Consider the following 27,231-nt stretch of genomic DNA (forward strand, 5'->3'; position numbering starts at 1 on the left):
AATGAATTCATCTTCGAAGGAATTTTCAAAAGCCCAAGCCAAGTTTTAAAGACTGCAAGGTAAGGACTCTTTGAGTTTCTTTCGGCACAGCAGAAAAGAATTGATAGAGCAGGCAACAATACAGAAATAAGGAATCAAGTTTGGAAGAAACCAAGAGAGAGTTTTGTTAAGGCCAACTGGGATGCTGCAGTGGATCAAAAAGAAAGGAAGATGGGAATTGGGGTTATCATCAGAGATGAAGAAGGGGAAGTTCTGGTTGTAGTTGAGGGCCAACAGAGAAATGTAGATCAACCAGCAGTTGCTGAAAGCTATGCCTTGTGGAAGGCAATGGAAGTATGTAGGGACTTGAATATGGAAAGAGTTATTTTTTAGGGTGATGCCCAATTGATTGTCAAGGCAGTAAACAGCAAGGAAGAAGATAGATCTGTTTATGGGAGTATTGTGGAAGCTAGCAAGAAGTTAATCAGTTCATGGAAGGATTGGAGTGTTGAATTTGTGTACAGAAATGCAAATGAGGCAGCACATACTTTAGCAAAGGAAGCATTACGTTTAGATACTGAATTTGTTTGGATAGAAGAGATACCAAATTGTATTAGAAATATTACTGAGAAAGAGAGAACTTGTACTGAGGGATCTTGTTTATATCAGTAAAGATTACAGAGGTTATTCAAAAAAAAAAATTGTTGTTTTGGTCATGATGGGAATCTTTGACAGAATGGACCGTGGCGAATATTTTACACCTTTATACATACACATGACGATGAGCGCGCAAGAGCTAGGGTAATCAGAAACAATTCTGCTCTGCTATTGGGTACCTGCTGTGGAATCGTCTGACATGGCATTAGCCATGTCACCTTTATATTATTTTAAAAAAAAGGAAGGAAGAAAGACTTGATTTCAGAAACCCATCTCACTTAGGTGCCAAACTCATCCCTAATATTAGGCATCTTAGAACTTGTCTTCATCATCTTCATTTCTTGACCATCTGAGCAACGAGTATCAATTAACCAATCGTCTTCGTTCCTTTGAAACTGCGCCGTTGTGCCGACGTCGAACCCCCATCTGTGTCGGTGGTCGATATCAGCTTAAAGAGAGTGTCGTCGTGTGTATGAACATTCTTTTCTCTATTTTATGTAGGTTTTTTTTTTTTCCTATTTTTCTATATCTTTAGCCACCCATCGGAAGGAATCTAATTTTTTTTGTTTTTACTCCTAGTCTTTAAAGGTCCAAAATGTGATTGAAAGTTCTTGATCTTGCCATTGTCACCAATACCATGTTGGTTGCTTTGATCAGAAGAAAACAAAAACAGTAATCCAAGAGGATTTCTGAAGAACGCAAAGCAATGAAGAGGGTCCCTTCCTTCAATCACTTTACTAAACTCCACCCACTCTGCATGATTGATGTTTTTGTGTTGTAGAATGTATATATAGCATACCCACTTTGATTCGTTAGTTTCTGCACCCACATAATATTTTGACTAGATGTTTAACCCCTCTGAGCTTGTGACCCTCAAGAATTCCAAACGTGCCTTTTTTTAATTGTACATCGAGTACCCACGATTTTGTTTCCTTTAATTTTCATGTAAAGGAGATAAAAGTAAGGAAGAAAGGAAAGTAGAGGTGCTTACTTTATGTAATGACTTTTTGTTGCAATTATGGCAATAGATATCAGATCGATCACAAGCTCCAACTCTTTGGACTAATGCAAAATCCAATTCAAGTGAAATCTTCCTTCTTTTTACCTAAAAAGAAGGGTTCTATGGCCGCACGGTTGGTGCGGTGTCTTGTTCACAATCACACCGATCTTTGGGAAATTTCTCGTGGGAATTCCATCTACCTTTCCTTGGCAATACTTTGATTGAATTGGTACAGTAAAGAAACAGACACTGTAGAGCCATTGTCTTAGCAAAGTGTAACCTTTACAAAATAGCATTACAGAAATCATTAGCTTCTGCAAATATTTTATCCCAGCACGAAAAATTGAAGGCTGCAACCAGTGATGATACTCATCGTCACCGTGGTGATGTCCATCTGGAGGTCCTCCAGGTCCAACCACTTCCAGCTGTGAAACATTAAATGAAATAATTAGGGACACTCCACAATGCCACTGAAACATCTAGGTATTTTTACCGTACAGTGCGACAAAGGCAGCACACGAAAAAAAACTAATTGATTTACTGTACATTATTAATGTACGTACGTTTATACGGCCTACTGAATTATAGTGTTGTTTTTCATTATATCAATGATAAAATTATCAACAACAGCTTCAATCTATGCTTGCTATATCTGTACGAAATTACTTAAGGTGGGTAGGTGGGGTAGGTTTGGGGGGTGAGATGAGAATTTTGTATTTTATTTTAGTGTTTAAAATATTATGTTTTAGTATTATTATTGTATTAGAATTTGAAAAAGTTGAATTGAGATTTGAAAAAGTTGAATTGTTTATTATATTTTATATGGAGATTTGAAAAAAGTGTAATGATGATATGAGAATTTTGTGTCTCATCCCACCCCCAAACCTACCTTAGTACTGCTACTTATTCATCTAAGTAATAAAAAAAAGAGAAATTCTATTTACAGTCCTAAAGTGGAGACTGTATGTGCAGGCACATGCTTAAATGAGAGAAAACATTATTTTATGAGGGATAATTTTGTAATTTTAAAAAATTTTAAAGTTAAAATAGTCTAGGCCTGCACATGCAGTCCCCAAGTGGGGACTGTATCTAGCATTGCTCTAAAAAAAATAGCTTTCCTGACATGTATTAATGATGTTCATAATTATAAAAGTTTGACGACCCATGCATGCACTACAATACTTGAAGTAGCTAGCTAGCTAGAATCCCCTTAGCAAATTTCTTTTTAAGATTATATATTTGTAACGCTCTAAACTTGGGTGGCTTGGAGAATTATTACCTGTCACTCATAAACATGTCTCTCAATACATCCAAAGAAAAAAAAATCTCCAAAGACTTTATAAGTGAAATCAATCTCATATTTTCTAAATAATCTCATTACAACTTCACACAATCTTTAATGCAATAATAAAAAATATCAAAGGATCCACAATCTTCCGGTAATAGTAACATACCAAACTGCTAAAACCATAGGTCCTACTAAACCCGAAAATATAATTAAAACTCAAAGACATTAAAACTAAGAACATCAGAAGTCCTTCTTCTAACCACATCTCCTCGACTTAAACACGTTCACCAATCTAATCCAGGTCCTCATTTGGACTCTCCATATCATCTGAAAAATATTATCATGATAGGGGGTGAGTTATCACAACTCAGTAAGCAGAAATCATATGCTCTCGTGCAAACATGAGCATTTACAAAGAATAGTATGCAGAACAAAATATTTTCCAGAGTTATCATGCAGAACAGAATATATTTTCAAGAGTAACAGAGCGATGGTTTTAAGACAAGTAAAAACCCATAGTGCTTTGGCATAACATAAACTGAGTATCATCATCAGATCAAAACAGAGCATCAAACAGAGCAGAGACCATGTTTCACCCCCGTGGTAGGATTGTGCTAACCCCGGTGGCCAAACCAGGCAGAGACAGAGGTGAAATCTTTCCTTTATTCTTATCGGAGCCCCGAGTGTGCACACAGGAAAAATCACAATAAAACCACTTTGTTTCCAAAGTTGGTGCACTCAGAGACAGAGAAGTTGGTACCAACCCAAACAGAGCATACCAACCCAAACAGAGCAGAGCAGAGCAAAGCAGAGACAGAGTCAGATACGAAAACCAGTACACCATGCCAAAGGTTTTCAGATGTTATATCAAAATAATACAGAGTATCAAAACAGAATCAGACAGTTTACACACATTGAACACAAAAGCCAGAATATCTTTTCAAATAAATGCACAACTTTTTATATTCTCAATATCGCTCATTTTTCAGAAAATCAACCTAAGTCTCAAATAATTCGTGTAAGGCCTAGCATAGGAACCCCGCTTACCTGACTCTTGTAGCGTATTATCTAAGCCTTGAAAATGACCTCTATTAGTCTCGTCACCTATTCATAAAACAAAAGAAATATACATCGAGTATTAAAAGACAAAAGGCATAACCTCATCTAATAATTAAATAAAACCCACAATTTAACACACTAAGTCAACCACTTAATAATATTGAACAGCCCGCACTCCCACTCAAGAACCATGTACTAGTCTTTGCTTTTATCCTAAACACTCTCCAATGGTCGAAAATACCAACCAACAGCACAAAGAAACACAATACCTAGTCAACCCGAGTATTCATTTGCTCTACCGCACCACCTCGACAAAAATCCCAAAATTTATAAATTCTTCTTCAACAACCAAACTATCATATTACAAAGCCCTCAACTCTGATTAAAAACAAAAGAAATCCTTCCCACGCTCCAACAATTAAAGACATAAATTACACCATGAAGAGTATGGTTCACGGCCTCCTTACCCATTCAACAGAGTTCAACGCCAAGCCACAGCAAGGAGATTAAACACAATGCGGACAGAAGTGAAACAAAGTGGACTGCAAGAGAATGAGCGTCAAAGTGCGGTTTCGGAGTGGGGAAGAAAACAACGGCACCACCTGGAACAATTCAAAGTCAGAATTGCATAAAACCAGAGAAATAAGGTACGGGGAAGGCATCAACCTGAGAGCAAAGAGAGAGATTTACCTGAAGACTCACCACGCACAACACCCAGACACACAAACGCAACCCAAACCTCACGGCCAAAACAGAAACTGCAGAAAAAGAGGATAAATCAAACCAAATACTAAGGAGCAGAATCTGCACAGTTTCAGTAAATGAAATCGAAACCTAAAGGGATGAGAAGGAAACACTTACCAGTTGAAAAATGGAGGGATGAGAGGTACTACTCGCTGACTTGCAGAGGAAGAATCGAAACTTAAAAATGGAGAGAAACAGAGATGCAGCAGACGACAAATCACTGGAATAAGATGCAACGCAAGAGAGAAACCGAAACAATGAGGAAGTCTAGGGCATGGGATTCGGAACCTCAAAATAATGCCAACAACTGGAAATAAAGATGAAACCGAAAAGAAAAGAGAGAGACGTGCACGAGAGAGGTGCGGGAGAAACTGAAACTGAAACAGAAAAATGCAGAAAGAAACGGAAGTTGAAGAAGAAAACACTCACCTCAAAAACGATGTCGTTCGGGACTCTCACTAGACACTAAAATGGCTGGGCCATTTTCACTCATAGATCCGGGCCACTTTGATGAAGAGACTGGGCCTTACAATATTAATGCAGGAAGTTGGAGCAATATTAATGCATGCAAATGATGTCGAGTACATGAGTACGTAAATCATTGCTACTACCACTCAAACTGAAGGGAGAAGAAGAAATAAAAAGAAAATGAACAATCAAGAACTAAAAAAAACAGAAAGAGATGTTATGTGGGTTGATCGCATGTTGTGTATGGTTTCTGATAAATGTACAGTAGAAAAGAAAGCGAGATTGTTCATGATCTAAATTAGGTGCAATTTCGAATCTAAATCAAGTGTTATTTCGAATCAGTGAGAGTTTCGAAATCTCCCATTAGGGTTAGGGTTTCCAGAAATTCGAAATCAATCCCATACCGATTCGGTGATTTTGAAAACATCGAAATCGTGGGTTGAAGAAACACTACCAATGGAAATTCAGTTTAGAGCATGCGAACAAGAAGATTAGATCAAGAATATGAGAACAACCTGTGACTCCCTTCGTGTTTCGTCTTCTTGCAAGTTGGCGGGGCAACTTGTTTCAGCAGAAGCTTTTGGCCACCCATCGTACCTCCCTAGGGGAATCATCTTTGTAGCAAGCTTGGGAAGCTTGGAGGTGTGTTCCGTGCGAGGTGAAGATTGGAGTTCATAGCAGTCTTCCGTGCAGCGTGTTAGTGTTTCCATGCGAGGTGAAAATTGGAGGTGAAGAATGATTTGTCTCTGTGGGGGTGGAGTCAAATTTCAGAAGTAAATCAAAAGGTGCAAACGCACCATTTAACTAATGCTGACGTGGAACCCCGGGTACGCGGGGGGTCCCCGTCTCGGGTGAAAGTAGAGTTTTTGAATCAGGATAATGTTAGGGATCCCCCAGCGGGATCCTTCTGGAGCTTCCCGCTCCACTCTTGTTTTTTTAGTTTTTTTCAGTGATTAAGAAAATGTTGTTTAATAATATTGTAAATTTTATTTTTTTTAAAAAAATATTTAAAAGTGTTAAAAAATGTTGTGAAAAAACATAAGATTTTTGTTTTTTTAAGTTTTTTTTCACATCATTTTTTCAACAATTTTAAATATTTTTAAAAAAAGAAAAAATTTCACAATATTATTAAACAATGCATTCTTAACCGCTAAGTAAAAAAAAAAATATATATATATATATATATATATATATATATATTGGAGCAGGAAGTTCCAGTGGGATCCTAAGCATTTTCCTTTGTTACAATATTAATTATTAATTGTAACCAATTAATGATGTTAAGATGTAAAATAAATAAGAATATTATTGATCTATAATATTGTATGTCACTACAAAAAAATTATTTATTTGCTTTCAGTGATTTCCTATTAAAATTAGTCTATTCTTATCATAAATAGTTATTTTCATTATAAATAACTCTTAAAAAATATTCAATTTTCTCATAGTAGTGTGTATGAATCCTAGTGTTCATAAAATGATCCGGTAACGCCCTGACCTCAAAGGTCCGAACAGTTAATTCACATAACCTGAATATCAACTCCAACAATACCAATATATTTCCAAAACTAAGCATATATCCTTCCAAATCTTCAAAACAACGTAAACACTTCAATTAATAAACCATACACACTCATATATCAAATCCTCAATATCACAACCCAAATAAAATATCAATTTTTCTTCATGTCTCAAATAATAAACTAAAAATTGACATAAGTCCTATAAACTATCTAAATCCATTGAAATCAACAATAAAAAAATAATATCCAACAACTGTACTAATATTGCGAGATATTCAATCTATTCACAGCTAATCTTGCCCACAGACTCTAATATTGATTCTCAGTTGAACCATCAATGTCATCTGAAATAATAATGAAGAGTAAGGGGTAAGTTATCAACAACTCAGCAAGCAGAGAGCATATACTAGCATGTAAACATGAACATTTATAACGTTGAAATGTTAAACAAAACATTTTCTTTCAGAATGTAGAAATAACCTATTTTACTTTCGAAGTGCTTAAACTAAAACTTGGTGCAAAACATCATAGCGAAATTTCTAGAAAGACAAACTTATACCTCAAAAAGTAAATCCATTGGCACATCCAAACTGAAACATTATAATCATATCACGTTTTAGCATCATATTGAGACAAATACCATGTTTAACCCCTGTGGTAGGGTTATAAACTACTATTATACCCGTGGTTGGGCCGTATACCATATTTCACCCCCGTGGTAGGGTTATAAACCACCCTTATACCTGTGGCCGGGTCGTATTCCATGTTTCACCCTCGTGGAAGGGTTATAAACCACTATTATACCCGTGGCTAGGTCGTACACTATGTTTCACCCCGTGGTAGGGTTATAAACCACTATTATACCCATGGCTGGGCCTTAGCAGAAAAGATAACATATATAATCGGAATCAGATCACAATCATATACAGAATCAGAACTTCATGCCAAGGTTTTCAGATGACACATCAAATAAAAAAAAAAACATTGAATAGCTTTAGATCACTTCACATGTTCGAAATAAATAGATCAAAATATATTCCTTTATTCATAACCACAACTTTTAGATTTTCATATTCGCTCTTTTGCATAGTTCAGAAACAAGATGTACAAAATTGGCTCATGTCTACACCAGTCATGACAGAAAACTACTCTCTTATATTGAATTTATGCATATGCAGAATAAACATTTGAGGTTGTTATCAGATCATTTCTTTTCAAAAACAAACAAGCCTATTTTCAAAGCCAACCTCATTTCATTTATTTTATACAAAACTAGTATATAAACCCCGCTTACCTGACTTCCGTGTACAAAAATATGCCTTGGATCTGTCCCCTAACTGTATCACAACCTAAAACAATGAATGTATACCACATGATTAATAATCCAAACAGGTATACCACTAAACTCAATTTATAAAACTTAAATCAGTCTCATGTTTGTCTAAAAATTCTCCACAAGGTAAATCCAGACAGCCCACTTCCAGCCGTCAATATTTTCACTTTAGCACCACCAAGTAATTTCCACCCACAGCCACTTAACCCAACCAGACCAGCCTAAAAGTAACCCAAAAATTTACACTAAACAGTCCCAATTGTTAGCCCAAAACAGTCTCACAAAACCGTCCAAATAATGATACTCCTCAATTTCAAAACTTCCAACATAAGCAACCACACCCCAACAGATGAAACACCTAAACACCATAAATTACATAGGTAATAAATTGTCAAAAGCTTGCTGCGGTAGTGCAATTCCAACCAACTCTACAACCATATCAACAACGCTTTACCATAACATCCAAAGCTACCAACAGTTTCAGAAATAACTTACCTAAAATAGTCACCAAAATTCGAACCACTTCGAAAGGGTGTAACCCACTGAAATCTGCGCCCAAAGTTCACAGAGATCTCTAGTGAAAGAGGTAGTGGTCTGCGTAAAGAAGAGTGGAGAGGGGTCAGAGTGTGTGCACGACAAACCAAAACAGAGTGGGTGTGTGTGTGAAAAACAACCAAAGAAAAAAAAATATAATGAAAGAGGGTCTGTGTGTGTGCAATTATAGAGGATAGAACAAAAATTTAGAAGTGAGATCAGTGAATGGGAGGGATGATTACCAAAAAGAAAAACTTCAGCGAGGGAACTCGACAACGGCACAAGATTTCGAGACCTACGAAGTTGCTGCACCGTGCCAAAAACCCAAAGAAAACTCATGAAAACGCCTGTGAAGCAAAGGGAAAACAGAGAGAGAGGGAAAAAGAAAAAGATGGCTCACCTTTGTAGAAACAGCCAGCGGCGACGAGGCTTTGAGGACCCACTGAGAGGAGGCAGTGCCAGCCAAGGATTAGACCAAGAAAATCTGTGTAAAGGAAGTGTTGAGTAGTTCAAAAATGGTGAAGAAAAATTTATGTGAGAGAAACTGAAATTAACTGTAGAAAACGTGGGAAGAGGCACACGAAATGGAGAAGTTTTCGGGAAAACAGAGCAGCTGGGAAGGAAAGAAACCGTCGGGGGAAAAAGAAAACAAGGATGGAAGAAGGAGACTCACCAAAACAACGCCATTTGAGTCTCCCTTCAAGTGCTGACAAGTTGTGGGCCGTGCTTCGTGAAATCAGGTTGGGCTTCAATGGAAACTGGTCTTAGAGCCCGAGTGTTACATCCTCCCCCTTATAAAAATTTCATCCTCGGAATTTATCACAAGTTATCAAGATCACTGACTAACAACTGTGGGTAGTTGACTTGCATTTCTTCTTCCAATTCCCAAAAGGCTTCACTGATAGCATGATTATTCCATATCACTTTAACCAAAGGAATAGTCCAATTCTGTAACACTTGTTCTTTTCTCTCTATAATCCGCATCAGCTCTTCTGTATAAGTCAAATTTTCCTGAAGTTGAAGAGGTTCATAGTCGATAACATAGGTGGGGTCAGGTACATACTTCCTTAACATAGATACATGAAATACATTGTGTACACCTAAGAGTGCTGGTGGTAGGGCTACTCTATAAGCCGCTGGTCCAATCCGATCAAGAATCTCAAAAGGCCTGACATATCTAGGGCTCAACTTGCCCTTCTTTCCAAACCTCATCACCTCTCTCATGGGTGCGATCCTTAAGAATACCTTATTTCCAACCTCAAACTCTAAATGGTGACGACAGTTATCGGCATAGCTTTTCTGTCGACTCTGAGCTGCTTTCATTCTAGCTCGAATGGTCTCAATCTTCTCTATTGTCTTCTGTATGATTTCTGGTCCCAAAATTTGTCTTTCTCCCACCTTGTCCCAATACAAAGGAGATCTACCCCTCCTACCATAAAGTGCTTCATAAGGTGTCATCTCAATGCTAGCCTGGTAACTGTTATTGTAAGCAAATTCAACCAAAGGTAAGTGTTGTATCCAGGTTACCTTGAAATCCAACATACACGTTCTCAACATGTCTTCTAAAATTTGTATGGTCCTTTCTGACTGACCATTTGTCTGTGGATGAAATGCATTGCTAAAATTTAACTTGGTGCCTATGGCCTCTTGTAAGCTTCGCCAAAATTTTGACGTGAAACGAGGATCCCTATCTGACACAATGGACACAAGTACCCCATGCAATCTTACTATTTCCTATATATACAGCTCGGCTAGTTTCTCCAACTTATAAGAAACTTTGATAGGCACAAAGTGAGTTGTCTTCGTCAAACGGTCTACTATCATCCATATTGCATCCTGTCCAGTCAGTGTCCGTGGCAAGCCTGTAACAAAATCCATAAAAATATGCTCCCATTTCCATTCTGGAATCTGAAGGGGTTACAATAATCTGTTGGTCTCTGGTGTTCTACTTTCACCTGCTGGCAAGTTAGGCACTGTGCCACAAATTCGGCAATCTCTCTCTTCATGTCATCCCACCAAAAAGACTCTTTCAAATCTCGATACATTTTTGTACTACCTGAGTGAACTGTGTAAGGGGAGCAGTGCGCTTCTTCGAGGATGAGTCTTTTAATTTCAACATTGTTCGGTACACAAAATCTATTTCCAAACCTTAACATTCCATTTTCAGCAATGTTGAACTCAGATTTAACCCTTCTTTCTACTTCTTCGACTAATCTCGCTAACTTCGAATCTTCTTTTTGGGCGAGCTCAATTCTGTCTGTCAAAGCTGGTTGAACTATTAAACTGGCTATCAATGCTGCTGGTCACCAGTAACAACTTCAATGGTAGCTTTTTCTAAGTCCATTGATAAGTGGGGCTGAGTGGTAAGAGTTGCAATTGCTGGTCCCATTGGCTTCCTGCTAAGTGCATCAGCTACAACATTAGCTTTGCCTGAATGGTAGTTAATGTTATAGTCGTAATCCTTGACTAGTTCAAACCATTTCCTCTGTCTCATATTCAATTCCTTTTGAGTAAAGAAGTACTTCAAACTCTTGTGGTCCGTGTAGATTTCTCACCTTTCACTATATAAATAATGCCTCCAGATTTTAAGTGCAAAGACAACAACGGCTATCTCTAAATCATGTGTGGGGTAATTTTGCTCATATGTCTTCAATTGCCGAGAAGCGTATGCGATTACTTTCCCGTGCTTCATCAATACACACCCCAAACCCAATGGCGAAGCGTCACTATAAACCACAAATCCTCATCTTTCGCTAGGGACTGTCAGAACTGGAGCTGTCACCAATCTCTTCTTTAATTCCTGGAAGCTTTCCTCACATTTTTCAGTCCATTCATACTTGTTGTTCTTCCTAGTAAGTGCGGTAAGAGGAACCGCTATTTTTGAGAAATTGTCTACAAACCGACGGTAATAACCAGTCAAACCCAAGAAACTTCTAACTTCATGCACATTGGTTGGTTGGGTCCTGTTAACTATTGCTTCAATTTTTCTGGGGTCTACTGAAATACCATCCCTTGAGACTACATGTCCCAAAAATGCAATAGACTCAAGCCAAAACTCACACTTCTTCAACTTAGCAAATAATTTCTTATCCCTGAGTGTCCCCAGAACTTGTCTTAGATGGTCTTCATGTTGGGCTTTGCTCTTGGAGTAGATTAATATGTCGTCAATAAACACTACTACAAATTTATCCAAGAATTCATGAAATACACGATTCATCAAGTCCATAAATACTGCTGGGGCGTTGGTTAGGCCAAAAGGCATGACCAAGAATTCATAATAGCCGTACCTGGTTCTGAAAGCTATCTTAGGCACATCATCTGCCTTGATCTCAATTGATGATAACCCAATCTGAGATCAATCTTGGAGAATATCTGAGCACCTTGCAACTGATCAAATAAATCATCGATGCGGGGCAGTGGGTATTTATTCTTTAAGGTCACTCGGTTCAATTCCCTGTAGTCTATACACATTCTCATTGTACCATCCTTCTTCTTCACCAAAAAAACTGGAGCTCCCCAAGGTGACACACTGGGCCTGATGAAACCTTTGTCTAATAACTCTTGTAATTGTTCTTTGAGTTCGGCTAACTCTGATGGTGCCATTCAATAAGGGGCTTTGGAAAGAGGCTTCGTGCCTGGGGCTAACTCAATAGCAAACTCTACCTCTCGATCAGGTGGTAAACCAGACAAATCTTCAGGAAAAACCTCCGGATATTCTCTCACAACAGGAATCTCTTCTAACTCCAATTCCTCCCTTGGTTCATCCACCACGAAAGCAAAGAACCCCTGATACCCATCACACAATAACTTGTCAATCTGAAAAGTAGAAATAACTGATGGAGGGGTACGCACTCTGGAGCCCATAAACCGAAGTTCCTCTTCTTCCGAAAACTTGAACACCACTTCCCTTTAAACAATCAATACTAGCATAATTGGAAGCTAATCAATCCATTCCCAAAATCACATCAAATCCAATCATAGGAAAGACTATCAGGTTAGCTGGCATTTCCCTCCCGCTAATAGTTTTTGGACACTTAAGTATAATCTTGTTGCAGGTCACTATACCACCTGCTGGGGTTGAGACCCTCAAACTGTAATCCATTTCATCAGCATCAACGGGGCAGAACTTAACGTAATCCATTGAAATAAAGGAATGGGTAGCCCCCGAGTCAAATAAAACAGTAGCCTTATTGAGAAACAGGGGGATAATTCCTGGGTTTACGTCCTATAATTCATAGAGATAATAAGATAAGAAATCCTTAATTCTTAACATGGAAAGCTAAAAAGGACAGTCAGAAAAATTATACCTGTGATGACATCATCCTTGTCCTCAGGTTCTCCTGGTGTCAAAGCAAACACCTGTGCCGGTACAATCCTCCACTGATTGTTGCCTTGGTTATTCAGCCTAAAGTTTTGAACTGGGTTGGGCCTTATGTTGTTCTCCGCAAGCAATGGACATTCTCTAATGAAGTGCCCATCCTTACCACATTTGAAACATGATCCCACTTCCCTTCTGCACTCCTTAACGTGTATGCGATTACAGAACTTATAAAGGTTAGTGGTATGATTTCCCTGCATCTCTCTCTGACTTGAACTGCTTCCCTCATTTCTCTTCTTCCATGGCCCTTGATCTAAATTAGAGAATCCTTGTGGAGCAGCTCTTTTCATCTGTTCTTGCAATTCAACACCCCTATTGAGATTCTGCTCGACTAGCATCGCCATGTGCACTAATTCTGAAAAATTCTGAATTTGTAGGACCATCACTCATTCATAAATCCTGTAGTTCAAACCTTCTTCAAACTTCCTGGTCTTCCTCTCCTCATCAAGAATTAGGTATGTGGCGAAGCGTGATAATTCCACAAACCTTGCAGCATATTGGCGCACAGTCATGGTCCCTTGCACCAAGTTGATGAACTCTCTAGCTCTAGCTTCCCTATCCGCCTTAGAGAAAAATCGATCAAAGAAATTATGCTTGAATTGAGCCCAAACAATCACTCTAGTCCCCTTGGCTTCCCTAATGACTTCTTCATAATTCCACCATCTCTTCGCTTCTCCAGTTAGTTTCAAAGCTGCGAATCGAACTTTCTGCTGATCTGTACACTTCAAAATACTGAATATTTCTTCAATACCTTGAATCCAATCCTCCGCTGCATTCGTATCGCCTCTTCCATCAAAGGTGGGAGGATGCATTCGATTAAATTGTTCAAACGTGCAACCCCTGTCATTGTTCTTTTAATTCAAATCTTCAAGGCTTCGAACTCGACGAAGAGCTACCATCCTAAAAGCTTAAACTTGGTAAAACGTTCTAAAATAAATAAAGGCAAATATACTAAGTAAATAAAATAAATAAATAAAAATATGCGTATAAACACAAATACGTATATATATCAAATAACTATTTAAGCCTGACATCACTTAATACTCACATACATTATTCGAATCAAAACCTCAAAGTTACGAATTCAATTCCTAACATATGTCAAATCTAAAACCTCAACTCCCATCAAAGTCAATCATAAGGTTCTTAGAAGCTCAAACTTAGATATATGATCATCCTTATAGTCCTCAAGTTACTATACTGAAATTTTACGTCCCATGAACCCACCGATATCTAAACCTCCAAGGTTTATAGTATGCAGAATTCAAACCTGTCTTTGATACCAACTGTAACGTCCCGACCCCAAGGGTCCGGAGAGTTAACTCACATAACCTGAATTTCAACTCCAAGAATACCAATATATTTCCAAAACTAAGAATATATCCTTCCAAATCTTCAAAACAACGTAAGCACTTCAATTAATAAACCATACACACTCACATATTAAATCCTCAATATCACAATCCAAATAAAATATCAATTTTTCTTCATGTCTCAAATAATAAACTAAAAATTGACATAAGTCCCATAAACTATCTAAATCCATTGAAATCAACAATAAACAAATAATATCCAGCAGGTATACTAATATTGCGAGATATCCAATCTATTCACAGCTAATCTTGTCCACAGACTCTAATATTGATCCCCAACTGAACCATCAATGTTATCTGCAAATATTATAAAGAGTAAGGGGTGAGTTATCAACAACTCAGCAAGCAGAGAACATATACTAGCGTGTAAACATGAGCATTTATAACGTTGAAATGCTAAACAAAACGTTTTCTTTCATAATATAGAAACAACCTATTTTACTTTCGAAGTGCTTAAACCAAAATTTGGTGCAAAACATCATAGCGAAATTTCTAGAAAGACAAACTTATACCCCAAAAAAGAAAATCCACTAGCATATTCAAACTGAAACATTATAATTATATCACCTCTTAGTATCACATCGGGACAAATACCATATTTAACCCCCGTGGTAGGGTTATAAACCACCATTATACCCATGGTTGGGCCGTATACCATGTTTCACCCCGTGGTAGGGTTATAAATCATCATTATACCCGTAGCTAGGCTATATTCCATGTTTCACCCCCGTGGTAGGGTTATAAACCACCATTATACCCGTGGCTGCGCCTTAATAGAAAACAGAACAAATATCATCAGAATCAGATCACAATCATATATAGAATCAGAACTTCATGCGAAGGTTTTCATATGACACATCAAATCAAAACAAAACATTGAATAGCTTTAGATCACTTCACATATTAGAAATAAGCAGAATCAAAATATTTTCATTTATTCATAACCACAAATTTTAGATTTCATATTCGCTCTTTTGTATAGTTCAGAAACAAGATGTACAAAATTGGCTCATGTCTACACCAGTCATGACAGAAAAATACTTTCTCTTATATTGAATTTATGCATATGCAGAATAAACATTTGAGGTTGTTATCAGATCATTTCTTTTCAAAAACAAACATGTTTATTTTCAAAACCAACCTCATTTCATTTCTTTTATGCAAAACTAGTATATAAACCCCGCTTACCTGACTTCCGTGTACAAAAATAAGCCTTGGATCTGTCCCTTAACCGTATCACAACCTAAAACAATGAATGTATACCACGTGATTAATAATTCAAACAGGTATACCACTAAACTCGATTTATAAAACTTAAATCAGTCTCATGTTTGTCTAAAAATTCTCCACAAGGTAAATCCAGACAGCCCACTTCCAGCCGTCAATATTTTCACTCTAGCACCACCAAGTAATTTCCACCCACAGCCACTTAACCCAACCAGACCAACCTAAAAGTAATCCAAAAATTTACACTAGACAGTCCCAATTGTTAGCCCAAAACAGTCTCACAAAACCGTCCAAATAATCATACTCCTCAATTTCAAAACTTCCAACATAAGCAACCACACCCCAACAGATGAAACACCTAAATACCATAAATTACATAGGAAATAAATTCTCAAAAGCTTACTGCGATAGTGCAATTCCAACCAACGTTACAACCATATCAACAATACTTTACCATAATTCACAATCCAACCATAACATCCAAAGCTACCAACAGTTTCGAAAGTAACTTACTTAAAATAGTCACCAAAATTCGAATCACTTCGAAAGGGTGTACCCACTGAAGTCTGGGCCCAAAGTTCACAGAGATCTCTAGTGAAAGAGATAGTGGTCTACAAAAAGAAGAGTGGAGGGGTCTGTAACACCCTGTATTTTAGGGTATTTTTAATGAAGAAATTATTTTTATTGATTCAAAATTTATTCTCTTGTTTTAAAATTATTGGATTTTTAATTAGAATATTTTTTATGATTTTTTTTAGTTTACAAAATTTATTTTTGAAGTGCTTTCTCTAAATTAATTATTATTATGTGTTTAAATTTCTTCTCAAATTAAATTAACTTATTATCGGGTATAATTGTTTATTTTCATTTTAATCACTTCATTTGAATTATTTTATTTCACTTGCTGTTTTAAAATCGTTTCTGTTAGATCATTTTTGTGATCCAAGATGTGAGGATTGGACCTCATTTCTTCTCTACATTTTCTCTTTCCTCTTTTTTTCTTCCTTTTTCTTTTTCTTCTTTTCTTTTCTTTCTTTTCTTTTCTTTCTTCCTGGTTCTTCCCGTGCGACCCAGCCCCTCCCTCTCTCCCGTGCGTTATTCTTTGTCCACCTAGCCCCGCCACGTCGCGCTGTCGTGCGCGACACCGCCCTGCTCCCCAGCTTCCCCAGCTGCCGGCGACCACCACCCTCCAATTTTAGCCCCAACCGCGCCACCGTTAGCCCCCACGCGCCACACGAAGCCGCAACCTTCTCTTCGCTCGCGCGGCACCGTCGTGCCACCTCCGGCCACCATCTTCTCACCACATCATCATCGACCTCCTAGCAACCCAATGGACCCAACCCCACTTCCGATCTGTCACCGGTGAAGCCCCATCATCAATATTTTCGTTTTGGATATGTTTGGCCTTAAACCACCCTTTGCGTCGCCACCCACTGCCAACCATCACCACCACTAGCTTCACCGACATCCCTAGGCCCTACCCTATCAATCTCGGATCTTCATTTGCACACGTTGAAAAGTGGGTATCTGTGACCCACGGCCACAGTGTATTTTGCACTGTTCCGTAGCTGTTTTTCCACTTCTTGCGCCTCAGTGATTCTCCAGAAATTATTATATAGCATTGTAAGTATTTTCCAAAGAATTCTCGTGAATTTAAGGTATTTTTTTGCACTAGCACATTACACTGTATTTAATTGCTGATTGGTTTTGCCGAACTGAGTCCAAGGAGTAAGCGAGATTGATTGGATTGGGCGATGGAGTTGTTAGCATGGTTGGTTTAGACTATGAGATTTGTTGGCGGTTCGGGATTAAATATTGGTGTTATGTGTATGACGTGGGTTGTGGCGGATATTGGTGAATTTAGGAAGTGATGATATATTTTGGGATTATGAAGGTTTTAAGTTTTGAGAAATTTAAAATAGGTTATTTAAGAAGCTTAGGCTTAAATATCGAAATACATTATTGATTGGAAACTTACGGAAATTACGTGATTATCTTTATAGGTGACGAGTTATAGTCGACCCAACATATTTGAGTAAAATTCTGGAAAAGTTAAGTCGTCCAGGTAAGCGGGGTTCCTATGCTAGGTTTTGTACGGATTATTGAGACTGAGGTTGACTTTCTGAAAACTTTACATATTTTGTGATGAAATGAAAACTTGAGAAAAATCAACCTCGGTCGTTTATTTGCATCACTCATGAAACCTGTACTAAAAAGAGAAAATATTTTCTGACATGCATGGTGTAGACATGAGCAATATTTGACATATTTCTGAAATATGCAAAAGAGCGAATATGATATCATTGAGATTTTTATGCATGTGATTTGGATCTGTTTTTGATCAAATGGAAACGATATGAATATGTTTCGCACGTGTTTTGATATGATATGGATATGTTAAAACTTTGGCATACTTATCTGTTCTGAATATGGTTCTGATATGATGATACTGGTTCACGTGATATGGTTGGTACCACCATGATATGATAGAGTGCACCCACTTTGGAAACAAAGTGGTCTTTTTACATGTTCTTTCCTGTCTGCACACTCGGGGCTTCGAGATTGAAAAAGGAGAAGTTCACCACATGATACTGCCTGGTTTGGCCACCGGGGATAACACAACCCTACCACGGGGGTTAAACATGGTATATGATATGATATGATAAGATGAAGATGTTCAGTTATGTTATGCCAAAGCGTTTTTGAATATGAAATGGATCCTCAAATATGAATTGTTGACTTGAGTATGAAATGTTTGAAAAATCGCTCTGATTTTCTGATAACACGTTTTCTGAGATCTACATATAAAAATAAAATATTTTGTTTTTGCATATTGAACTTTCTGAAAATGCTCATGTTTACATGCTAGTATATGTTCTCTGCTTACTGAGTTGTTGATAACTCACCCCTTATCTCCACAATATTTTTTAGATGATTTGAATGTTTCAGCTGAGGATCAAGGATATGGAGCATGGGTGAGAAGAGTTAAGAATGATGGTTTAAGCATAGAAGGTTTATATGGGTATTGAGGATTTTCATTCAATAAGCTTGCTGTGCTCTGATGATGTGATTTGTTGGGAGATTGATGTTTATATTAAATTTTGTATTGTCTTAGAATAGTTATTCTGGAGTAATTGATGTAAATATATGAGTATTTTGTGCGATAGAGAAAAAAATTAGAATATGTACTATGTGGAAGGAAAATGATTTTTAAGTGATATGAGTTAACTCTCCGGATCCTCGGGGACGGGGCGTTACAGGGTCAGAGTGTGTGCACGACAAACCAAAACAGAGTGGGTGTGTGCGTGAAAAACAACCAAAGAAAAAAAAATATAATGAAAGAATGTCAGTGTGTGTGCAATTACAGAGGATAGAACAAAAATTTAGAAGTGAGATCAGTGAATGGGAGGGATGATTACCAAAAAGAAAAACTTCAGAGAGGGAACTCGACAACGGCACAAGATTTCGAGACCCACGAAGTTGCTGCATCGTGCCAAAAACCCAAAGAAAACTCATGAAAACGCCTGTGAAGCAAAGGGAAAACAGAGCGAGAGGGAAAAAGAAAGAGATGGCTCACCTTTTTGGAAACAGCCAGCGGCGACGAGGCTTTGAGGACCCGCAGAGAGGAGGCAGCGCCAACCAGGGATTAGACCAAGAAAATCTGTGTAAAGGAAGCGTTGAGTAGTTCAAAAGTGGTGAAGAAAAATTTCCGTGAGAGAAACTGAAATTAACCTTAGAAAACGTGGGAAGAGGCACACGAAATGGAGAAGTTTTCAAGAAAACAGAGCAGCTAGGAAGGAAAGAAACCATCGGGGGAAAAAGAAAACAAGGATGGAAGAAGGAGACTCACCAAAACGACGCCATTGGAGTCTCCCTTCAAGTGTTGACAAGTCGTGGGCTGGGCTTCGTGAAAATGAGTTGGGCTTCAACGGAAACTGGGCTTAGAGCCCGAGTGCTACAGATCCTATGCTCATCTCTAATTGACTTGTCAAGATAAGCATTTTGGAGTTCTCACTGATCTGCAAAATTGTAACACCCGGACCCAAAATTGGTATGGTTGGACTTTAGATTTTATTTATTTATTTATTTATTGGAGCTTGATATATATATTTTTTTTCTTTACTCCCGTAGTGTTCCTCTCACCCACTCCATGCACACTCACGGCACGTCCGCGCGCACGTCCCTCTCTCGGCTCTCTAGGGTTTTCTTTTCTTGTTTCTCCACTTATATATTTATATTTGTACGTATTCGAAGGATGCTTCCGCTGCTGCCCTCCTACGCGAAACCTCAACCCAGTATATATTTTTTTTCTTCTCCTCTTGGCAAACAGCGCTCGCCCTCTAGCTAGTTCACCACCCTGCATTGCCCAACCTTTGTTTCACGCACACGGAACGACAACCACACAAAGACCACCACTCAAGCCGGGCGCCACCACCCTCTCCGTGTAAACACCATCTCGGTTGTACCTCCGAAAAATAGAGCACCAGCCCAGGCAGCGAGTCGCCACTCCCCGGACCCAGTCCACGCAGAACCTCAGCCACGAAGCCACCCCCCAACGCCTCCATTACCAGCCCGAAAATAGCCACGAAGCCACCTCCTAACGCCTCCATTACCAGCCCGAAAATCCTCTGTTTTAACTATCCAAAATAGAGCAACCTACAGCCGCTGCAATCACCCCCCACCGAGAGCTTCATCGCGCTGTGCCTCCACAGAAACTACCGGCGAGGACTTTCCCCCACCCCAGTCCTCCGCACGCTGCCTCAGTCTTCCCACGGTAAGCTCGCGCCACTTCTGGTTGAGGGTCCTTTCCTTTCGGTCTCTCTCGTTCTCTCACCGTCTCTCTCTCTCTCTCTCTCTCTCGGTTTCAGCTCTCTCTCCCTCTCTTCCCGTGAGACGCCGTCGAGGAAAGTCATCACCACCTCTGTCCAGCGTCTGTCGCACTCCCACGGTGCTGCTGCCTCGAGTTTCTTTCTCGTGAGTATGTCCCTACCGTCACTCGCATTTTTGCCTCTTCTGATTTTAGTTTTTGCTGTTATAACAGTTACTTAAAAAGGAAGTTGTGGTTGTCTCGAGTAACTGGTAGGAGAAGAATATTTTTACCGTTTCGCCCGTTTGTTTAAAACATCAACTAAGTTGGTGTTTTTTTTACTGAAATGTGTTTCGGATGAAGGGCATTTACCTATTTATTTATTTTTGTTGTTAGGTTAAAATGAGTTTTGGGTTTAAGTCTCATAAAGCATTATTTTTGTGTAGAAAATATTTTAACAATATTGTTAACAAAAACTCTAATTTTTTTGAGGAGTTTTGCATGGCGTATTTTATAAGACTTTTAAAGTAGTCTAAATATTTTATTAATTTATAATATATTGTTGGTACTTTAGATATTTTTGAAGATTACTTTTTATTGAATTCCGCAAATGCCTAAATATTTGCTCGATTAAATCTCTTATTCGGTACGGATTCGACTAAGTGGATATTGGTGATTTTAGATAATGGTGGTATTATAGGAATTATTAGAATTCTAGGTTTTGAGGATTTAAATAGGTTCTTAGGTTTAAATATGAAATACGTGATTGATTGAAAATTTACGGGAATTACTTGATTATTTGATAGATGACGATTGTTAATTATCGACATTTTGAGGAAATTTCTGAAAAGCTAAGAAGTCCAGGTAAGCGGGGTTCCTATGCTAGAATTTGCATTAAATAAAATGAACTGAGGTCCTTTTTGGAAAATGTGCATGTTCTACTATGAAAAGAAATTTAAAAACAACCTCAGATATTTGTTCTGCATTACTCATGAGATTCTGTTTAAGAAGAACGTATTTTCTGTCATGACTGGTGTAAACATGAGCTTATTTTTGATATTTTGTTTCTGAACTTTGAAAATGAGAGCGAATATGAAATTTGTGCATAAATTATGTTGTGATATGATTTTGTTCTGTTCCGAAGATTTTTGTTCAGTACACTGTTTGGAAGAGACGTGATTTCTGAAAACCTTTTGCATGACTCTCTGATTCTGAATTTGATTCTGTTTCTGTTCTGTTCAGTTACGGTCCTGCCACGGGTGATAATAGTGGCATACGGCCCAACCATGGGTTATAATAGTGGATACGGCCCAACCATGGGTAATAATAGTGGAAACGGCCCTGCCACGGGTTATAGTAGTGGTCTCTGTTTTGAGTGCATACCTTGGTGACAAAGTGTTTTATGTTCTACTTGGCTATCCGCAGATGCACAATCCTACCACGGGGATTATACATGGCCTCTGTTCTGATATGATGTTCTGATGATGATGATGATCTTTTATGTTATGCCAAAGAATATTTTGAATGAAATTATTTCTAAATCTTCGCTCTGATATTTTGATAACATGTTCTGCTTCCGCACTCTAAAAATGAAAATGTTTTGTTCTGCATTCAGATTTCTATAAATGCTCATGTTTATACACTGGTATATGTTTTCTGCTTACTGAGTTGTTGATAACTCACCTCCCCTTATCTCCATAATATTTCAGATGACATTGATGGTTCAGCTGATGATCAGTATTAGAGTTTATGGAGAAGATTAGCAGTGAATGGTTGTTGGGTATTTCGTGGTATTAATGTTGATGTTGGAAGTTATTTATATTTCTTAAGTTTGCTTCAATGGATTTAGACGGTTTATAGAGACTTATGTTAATGTTTCATTATTTCTAGTTTGTTATTTGAGACATGAAGAAGAGTTGGTTTTATTTGAGTTGCTGGATTGAAAATTGGATAGATGAGTTTATATGGTTTATTTAATTGAAGTATTTACGTTTGATTTGAGGTTTGGGAAAATATATATATCCTTGAATTTGGAAATACTCTAGCCTTGTTAGAGTTGATTATCAGGTTATATGAGTTAACTCTCCGGACTCTCGGGGACGGGGCGTTACAAAAATATATACTCACCACCGGTTACATTATCAAAAATCTCTTCCTTATTAGGTGTCTAAACACTAAGGGCTAGTTTGGGTAGTAGATCAGTATTATCAGAATACTCCACTACTATCAGTATACGTATTCATTATTTTATTATTATTTTTTATCTACTTTTTACTACTATTCAATATTATATCATTAGTTCACTATTTTTTTCATTATTATTTACAAAATGTCTGAGATCATCTAAATATCCAAATGCAGCCTAAAGCATTTGTTATTGTATCATATGAAGTCAATGATTTTTTTTTTACATGAAATCATAGATTGCTGTACAGTACTACTTATATGGCCAAGAACATGAGTTTTGTGAATTAATTCATGATTTAGATATTTTCATACAGCTTGTTCCCTAATTATCATTTTTTTTAAACAGATTATTATTTTGATATATTTGATAGAATCGATTGCTTATAAGTTATAGTCGGAGATTATATATTTAAACTTTAACTCGATCATGAATCTAATTAAGCCCAATTATTTTGTTTAATAGGTTTTGTTTGACTTTTTGGCTCTATATATACCTGCAGCTTGGCTCTCATGATTTTTCAAATATTTTTACTCTATTGCCAACTTTGTTTGCTGATTGTTTTTACTCCCTACGGTTTTCTTATATATCAGTTATTATTCATTCCTACACTTTATATTTATATCTAGTAATTTTATTTTATAAGATGTGAGATAATAAATACTGACTGATGAGAAGAATTATTCATATTGGTAATTGTTAGACAAATTAGTTTGAGAAGGTCATGCATGATAATATATATATATGAGCAATGCTACGTACAGTCTCCAAATGAGGACTGTATTGTAAGTTTAGTTAATGTTATCTTTAATTTTTTTTTAAATTAAAATAACATTCTTATCAAAATTATACTTTTTTCTATTTAATAAAAGGCTTGCACATACAGTACAATGAGAGCTGCAAATAGAATTTATATATATATATATATGTATATATATACACATTAAAGTCTATTTTTTGAAAAAAAAAAAAAAATTAAAGAAAACAGAACAGCGCACAACGTCCAATCTTATTAAATAAAAGTCATATTCTGGAACATAAAAATTCAAAAATTACTCCATACACTGATCAGAATTACCATGAAATTACTAAAACCTTGGCTTGATCAAGACTCAGACTTGCATCCCCATGATTGACGACAACTTTCTCTTAAGTACTTCTGCTCTTCCTCCTCCATTGTATCACAAAGTGCCCTACCCCTTGTCTCCGGCAAACACACTGCAAACATCCCACAACATCCTATGACAATCCCAAACACCCCATACGATGTAAATCCATCTTCTCTCCCCACAGCCACCAGCATCGGACACAACACCCCTCCAAGCACCAGTGCTTGCCTCACCAACGACATAGCTGAGTTCCTCACGCATGTCGGAAACATCTCTATTGTGAATATGAGCAATATGTTAAACGCAGTGCAGGCGCTCAAAAATGATACCAACTCAAGCGCAATCTGCAATCTTGTCCATACCTTTCCTTTCAGAACGCACAAGATGCTACAAACCCCACTAATGGTGGTGAAAACTAGGACTGAACTTTTTCGGTTCAACTTTCCGATGAGAAAGAAAGTGAACAATGAAGATGGCAGCTCGGAAAGGGCATTGAATGTGACGCTCAGATAGAGGTTGAATTCCAAGTTTCCGAGACCTAATGGCATGCCATAGTAGACCAATCCAACGCCAAATCCTATCACCATAACGGCAGATAGCCTTCGAAAAGCCCATCTTTTCTGCAGCAAGATCTTGAAAGCTGAGTAAAGATTAGGGTTGCCCGTTTCTTTTGGATCCAAAGACACTGATCTGGAAAAATCCCAGGTTGAGCTGGTACTAGGGTTAAAAGAAGTAATACTTTTTAATGTGGCCATTGCTTCTTCTTCACGTCCACGCACAAGTAGCCATCTGGGAGACTCACGAACAAAGAAGTGGACTAAAATGGCATAGAAGAGTGCTGGGATAGAAGTCCATAGATAAAGAGATCTCCATGAAGAACCTCTGTTCATATAAGCCATAGCTGGGAGTGATAAAACCCCTAAAGTGAAGCAAAAGAATCCTATGACCCCAACCTGGCCACGCCACTTCTTCCCCACAAGCTCAGTTGTCAACACAAGTGCGCAAGTTCCGATTGTTGAACGGAAAAAACCGCAAAGGAATCTTAAAGCAGAGTAAATCCATATGTTAGCTGAGAAAACAGTTAGCATTGAAGATAGAGACATCATGAGGCATGAGAGAAAGAGCATGTTTTTGCGACCGAGTGAGGAGTCAGCTAGGGAGGCAAGAACGAATCCACCCACAAGGCAACCCATGAAGAAGGAAGAAGCGGGGAGGCCAGTGAGAATGGAGGAAGTGCACTCCAAGCTCCAGTCGGAGATAATTGAAGTGTGAAGAGGCCAATCCCAGGACCATGAATTCTTGGGAAGATGACAGATGTTGGAGACCGAGTTGCATGACTCGTCCCCGAGGTGAGTAGTACAGTGCCATGTTGGGTGTGCATCAGTGAAGATACTTATGAATGTTTGCTGCGCATCGAAGATCCATGCCATGGATACAAATACAGATTGAATGAATTGTGACCATCCGAAATCTCCGATGCACCGTTCTATATTTGAATCAAGGGATGGGAGGTGTTTCTCTAGGCGTGGTATAAGGGCGTTAATGTCAGACTCGGCCGAGTCGACTTGAGAGATCAGAGGAGTTGAATCGGCCATTTGAGTACCAAATTTATATTTGTTAAGGCAGATCTGGTGAGAGAGCGAGTGAGCACTGAAGGTTTTATATGTATATATAATTGATGTGTTGGGCTAGCTGCGGATTGGTCGTCTGGTTATTTAATTAGTTTGCAAGAGGTTAAGCAGTACTAGGGTATATATGCCTCGTTGTACACCATGATCATGTGTAGCATGAGTTTAAGTACGTACGTAAGCCAAACTTTGGATATATACAAATATATATATATATATATATTAGAAAACATTAATATATAAATTGGCAACGCAATGTCATATTATTTTTACTGTTATTGGAGATTCCGTGGCAGATCTAGGGATATTCATGAACTATATATATATATATATATATATATGACATAGTCGTTATATATATTTGTAATTCAATCTCCAAACGGCATTATGGCAGAATTCTTCTTTTGTCATGATATCAAAACATTGTAATTGTTCTGGAATTTTTTCATGATATCAGAGGGTGAGAATTTGATAAGTGAAGGCTTACTGCCAAGGAATTAAACAGATTGAGATGAGGGATGAGAAGCCAGCTGACTGTGATAATCTTGCAAATAGCTTAGTGGTTTTCTTAATCTTGTGGATTGTTGAATAGGGATTGTAGAAGCAGATGAATCTGTAGAATGCGGAGCAATAGTGGAAGAAGAAGACAAATCTGATGAAGGAGATGAAGACAAATCTGTAGGATTTCTAATCAGAAATACTAATTTTGTCCTATAGCTATCATTGAAACTTCCATTATTTTGGTAAATCATTTTCCTCATTCATCATAATGAAGACAAGTCATCATGAGCTAGTACTCATGTTCTGGTAGTATATTCAGTACTATATATACAGTTTCAATATGTTCTGGTTTGTCTTTGTTTGTCTATATAGGGCATGCACGGGTTTCATTACTCATGAATTATACATACAGTAATTCTTGATGCACTACCAATTAATTATTAGATTTATGGGAATATTCATCTTTAAATTTTCCATCTGATCTAATTATATATACTTATTGATATGATATATTTAATTAATTCCATTTGGCAATCACTTAACAGCTAGCTGCTTCTATATATATATATGTATATATATATATACCATATATATATAATTAATTAGAGAACGTGCATGCTTGAAGATGACAAACTGGAAGATGACTTATATCTTGATATGGGATCACCACGTACTCATGACATGCACGTGGTTTATTAAAAAAAAAAATTTATTCAAACGAAAAGAGAAAAATACAAATAATAATAATAATAATAATAATAATAATAATAATAAAAAAAAAATGAAGCTCTAGGATGTTTCCTCTTACCCTTTTGTATTTGTATGTTTAATTTTTCTAATAATTCACATGGTATCACATGGCAGTACTGCTAGCTACGTCAAAAAATTCAACTAAATAGTATTATTTTTTTTTTAAAGGGATGTACGATACTTACTCAGCTACCCTAGCTAAGACTATAGAAATCATTTTTCTAGTTTAAAAAGATTTTCCTATGCATGAAATTCGTGTCGGTTACCGTTGAACCTTTATAATTACCATAAAGTCGCGCTCAAGACTGATCTGATGCAAGCATGGAACATGAAACTTATAATGATGATAAGTATTAATTGCTATAAAAGTAGTACTTTATATTAAACACGACATAACCATGGGATGCTGAGGAGTACGTAGCAACAATATCTGTCGTACGACGTGGTTCTGATCATGATCAAACTCAAATTAAATAAATAGTAAGCTTATCACATGCATCACTATTTATTGATTAATTAACAGTATTTTAACATCGTGGAATGGATCGAATGATGCATTCCCAGATAATGGATCGCAGTGTCTAAAGTAAGCTTATCACATCACTATTCAATTGAATATATTATCTCTTCCTTGGGATGCAACCTAAAGTAATCATCAGCTTTCTTGAACCCGTTTTTTCTCTCTCTT

The 27,231-nt window shown here is 37.5% G+C and overlaps 2 protein-coding genes across 2 annotated transcripts; both read right to left on the minus strand.

The window, feature by feature from the left end:
* Nucleotides 1-13,349: 13,349 nt before the first annotated feature.
* On the minus strand, nt 13,350-13,775 carry LOC118348647. The gene has a single exon (XM_035690706.1). The coding sequence runs from the start codon at nt 13,773-13,775 to the stop codon at nt 13,350-13,352; it is 426 nt and encodes a 141-aa protein (XP_035546599.1).
* A 9,771-nt stretch (nt 13,776-23,546) lies between these two features.
* On the minus strand, nt 23,547-25,348 carry LOC108993911 (organic cation/carnitine transporter 3-like). Its single transcript, XM_018968964.2, has one exon. The coding sequence runs from the start codon at nt 25,257-25,259 to the stop codon at nt 23,661-23,663; it is 1,599 nt and encodes a 532-aa protein (XP_018824509.2). The 5' UTR covers nt 25,260-25,348; the 3' UTR covers nt 23,547-23,660.
* Nucleotides 25,349-27,231: the final 1,883 nt, after the last annotated feature.

Source organism: Juglans regia, chromosome 6 (assembly GCF_001411555.2).
Source record: "Juglans regia cultivar Chandler chromosome 6, Walnut 2.0, whole genome shotgun sequence".
Classification (NCBI taxonomy): Eukaryota; Viridiplantae; Streptophyta; class Magnoliopsida; order Fagales; family Juglandaceae; genus Juglans; species Juglans regia.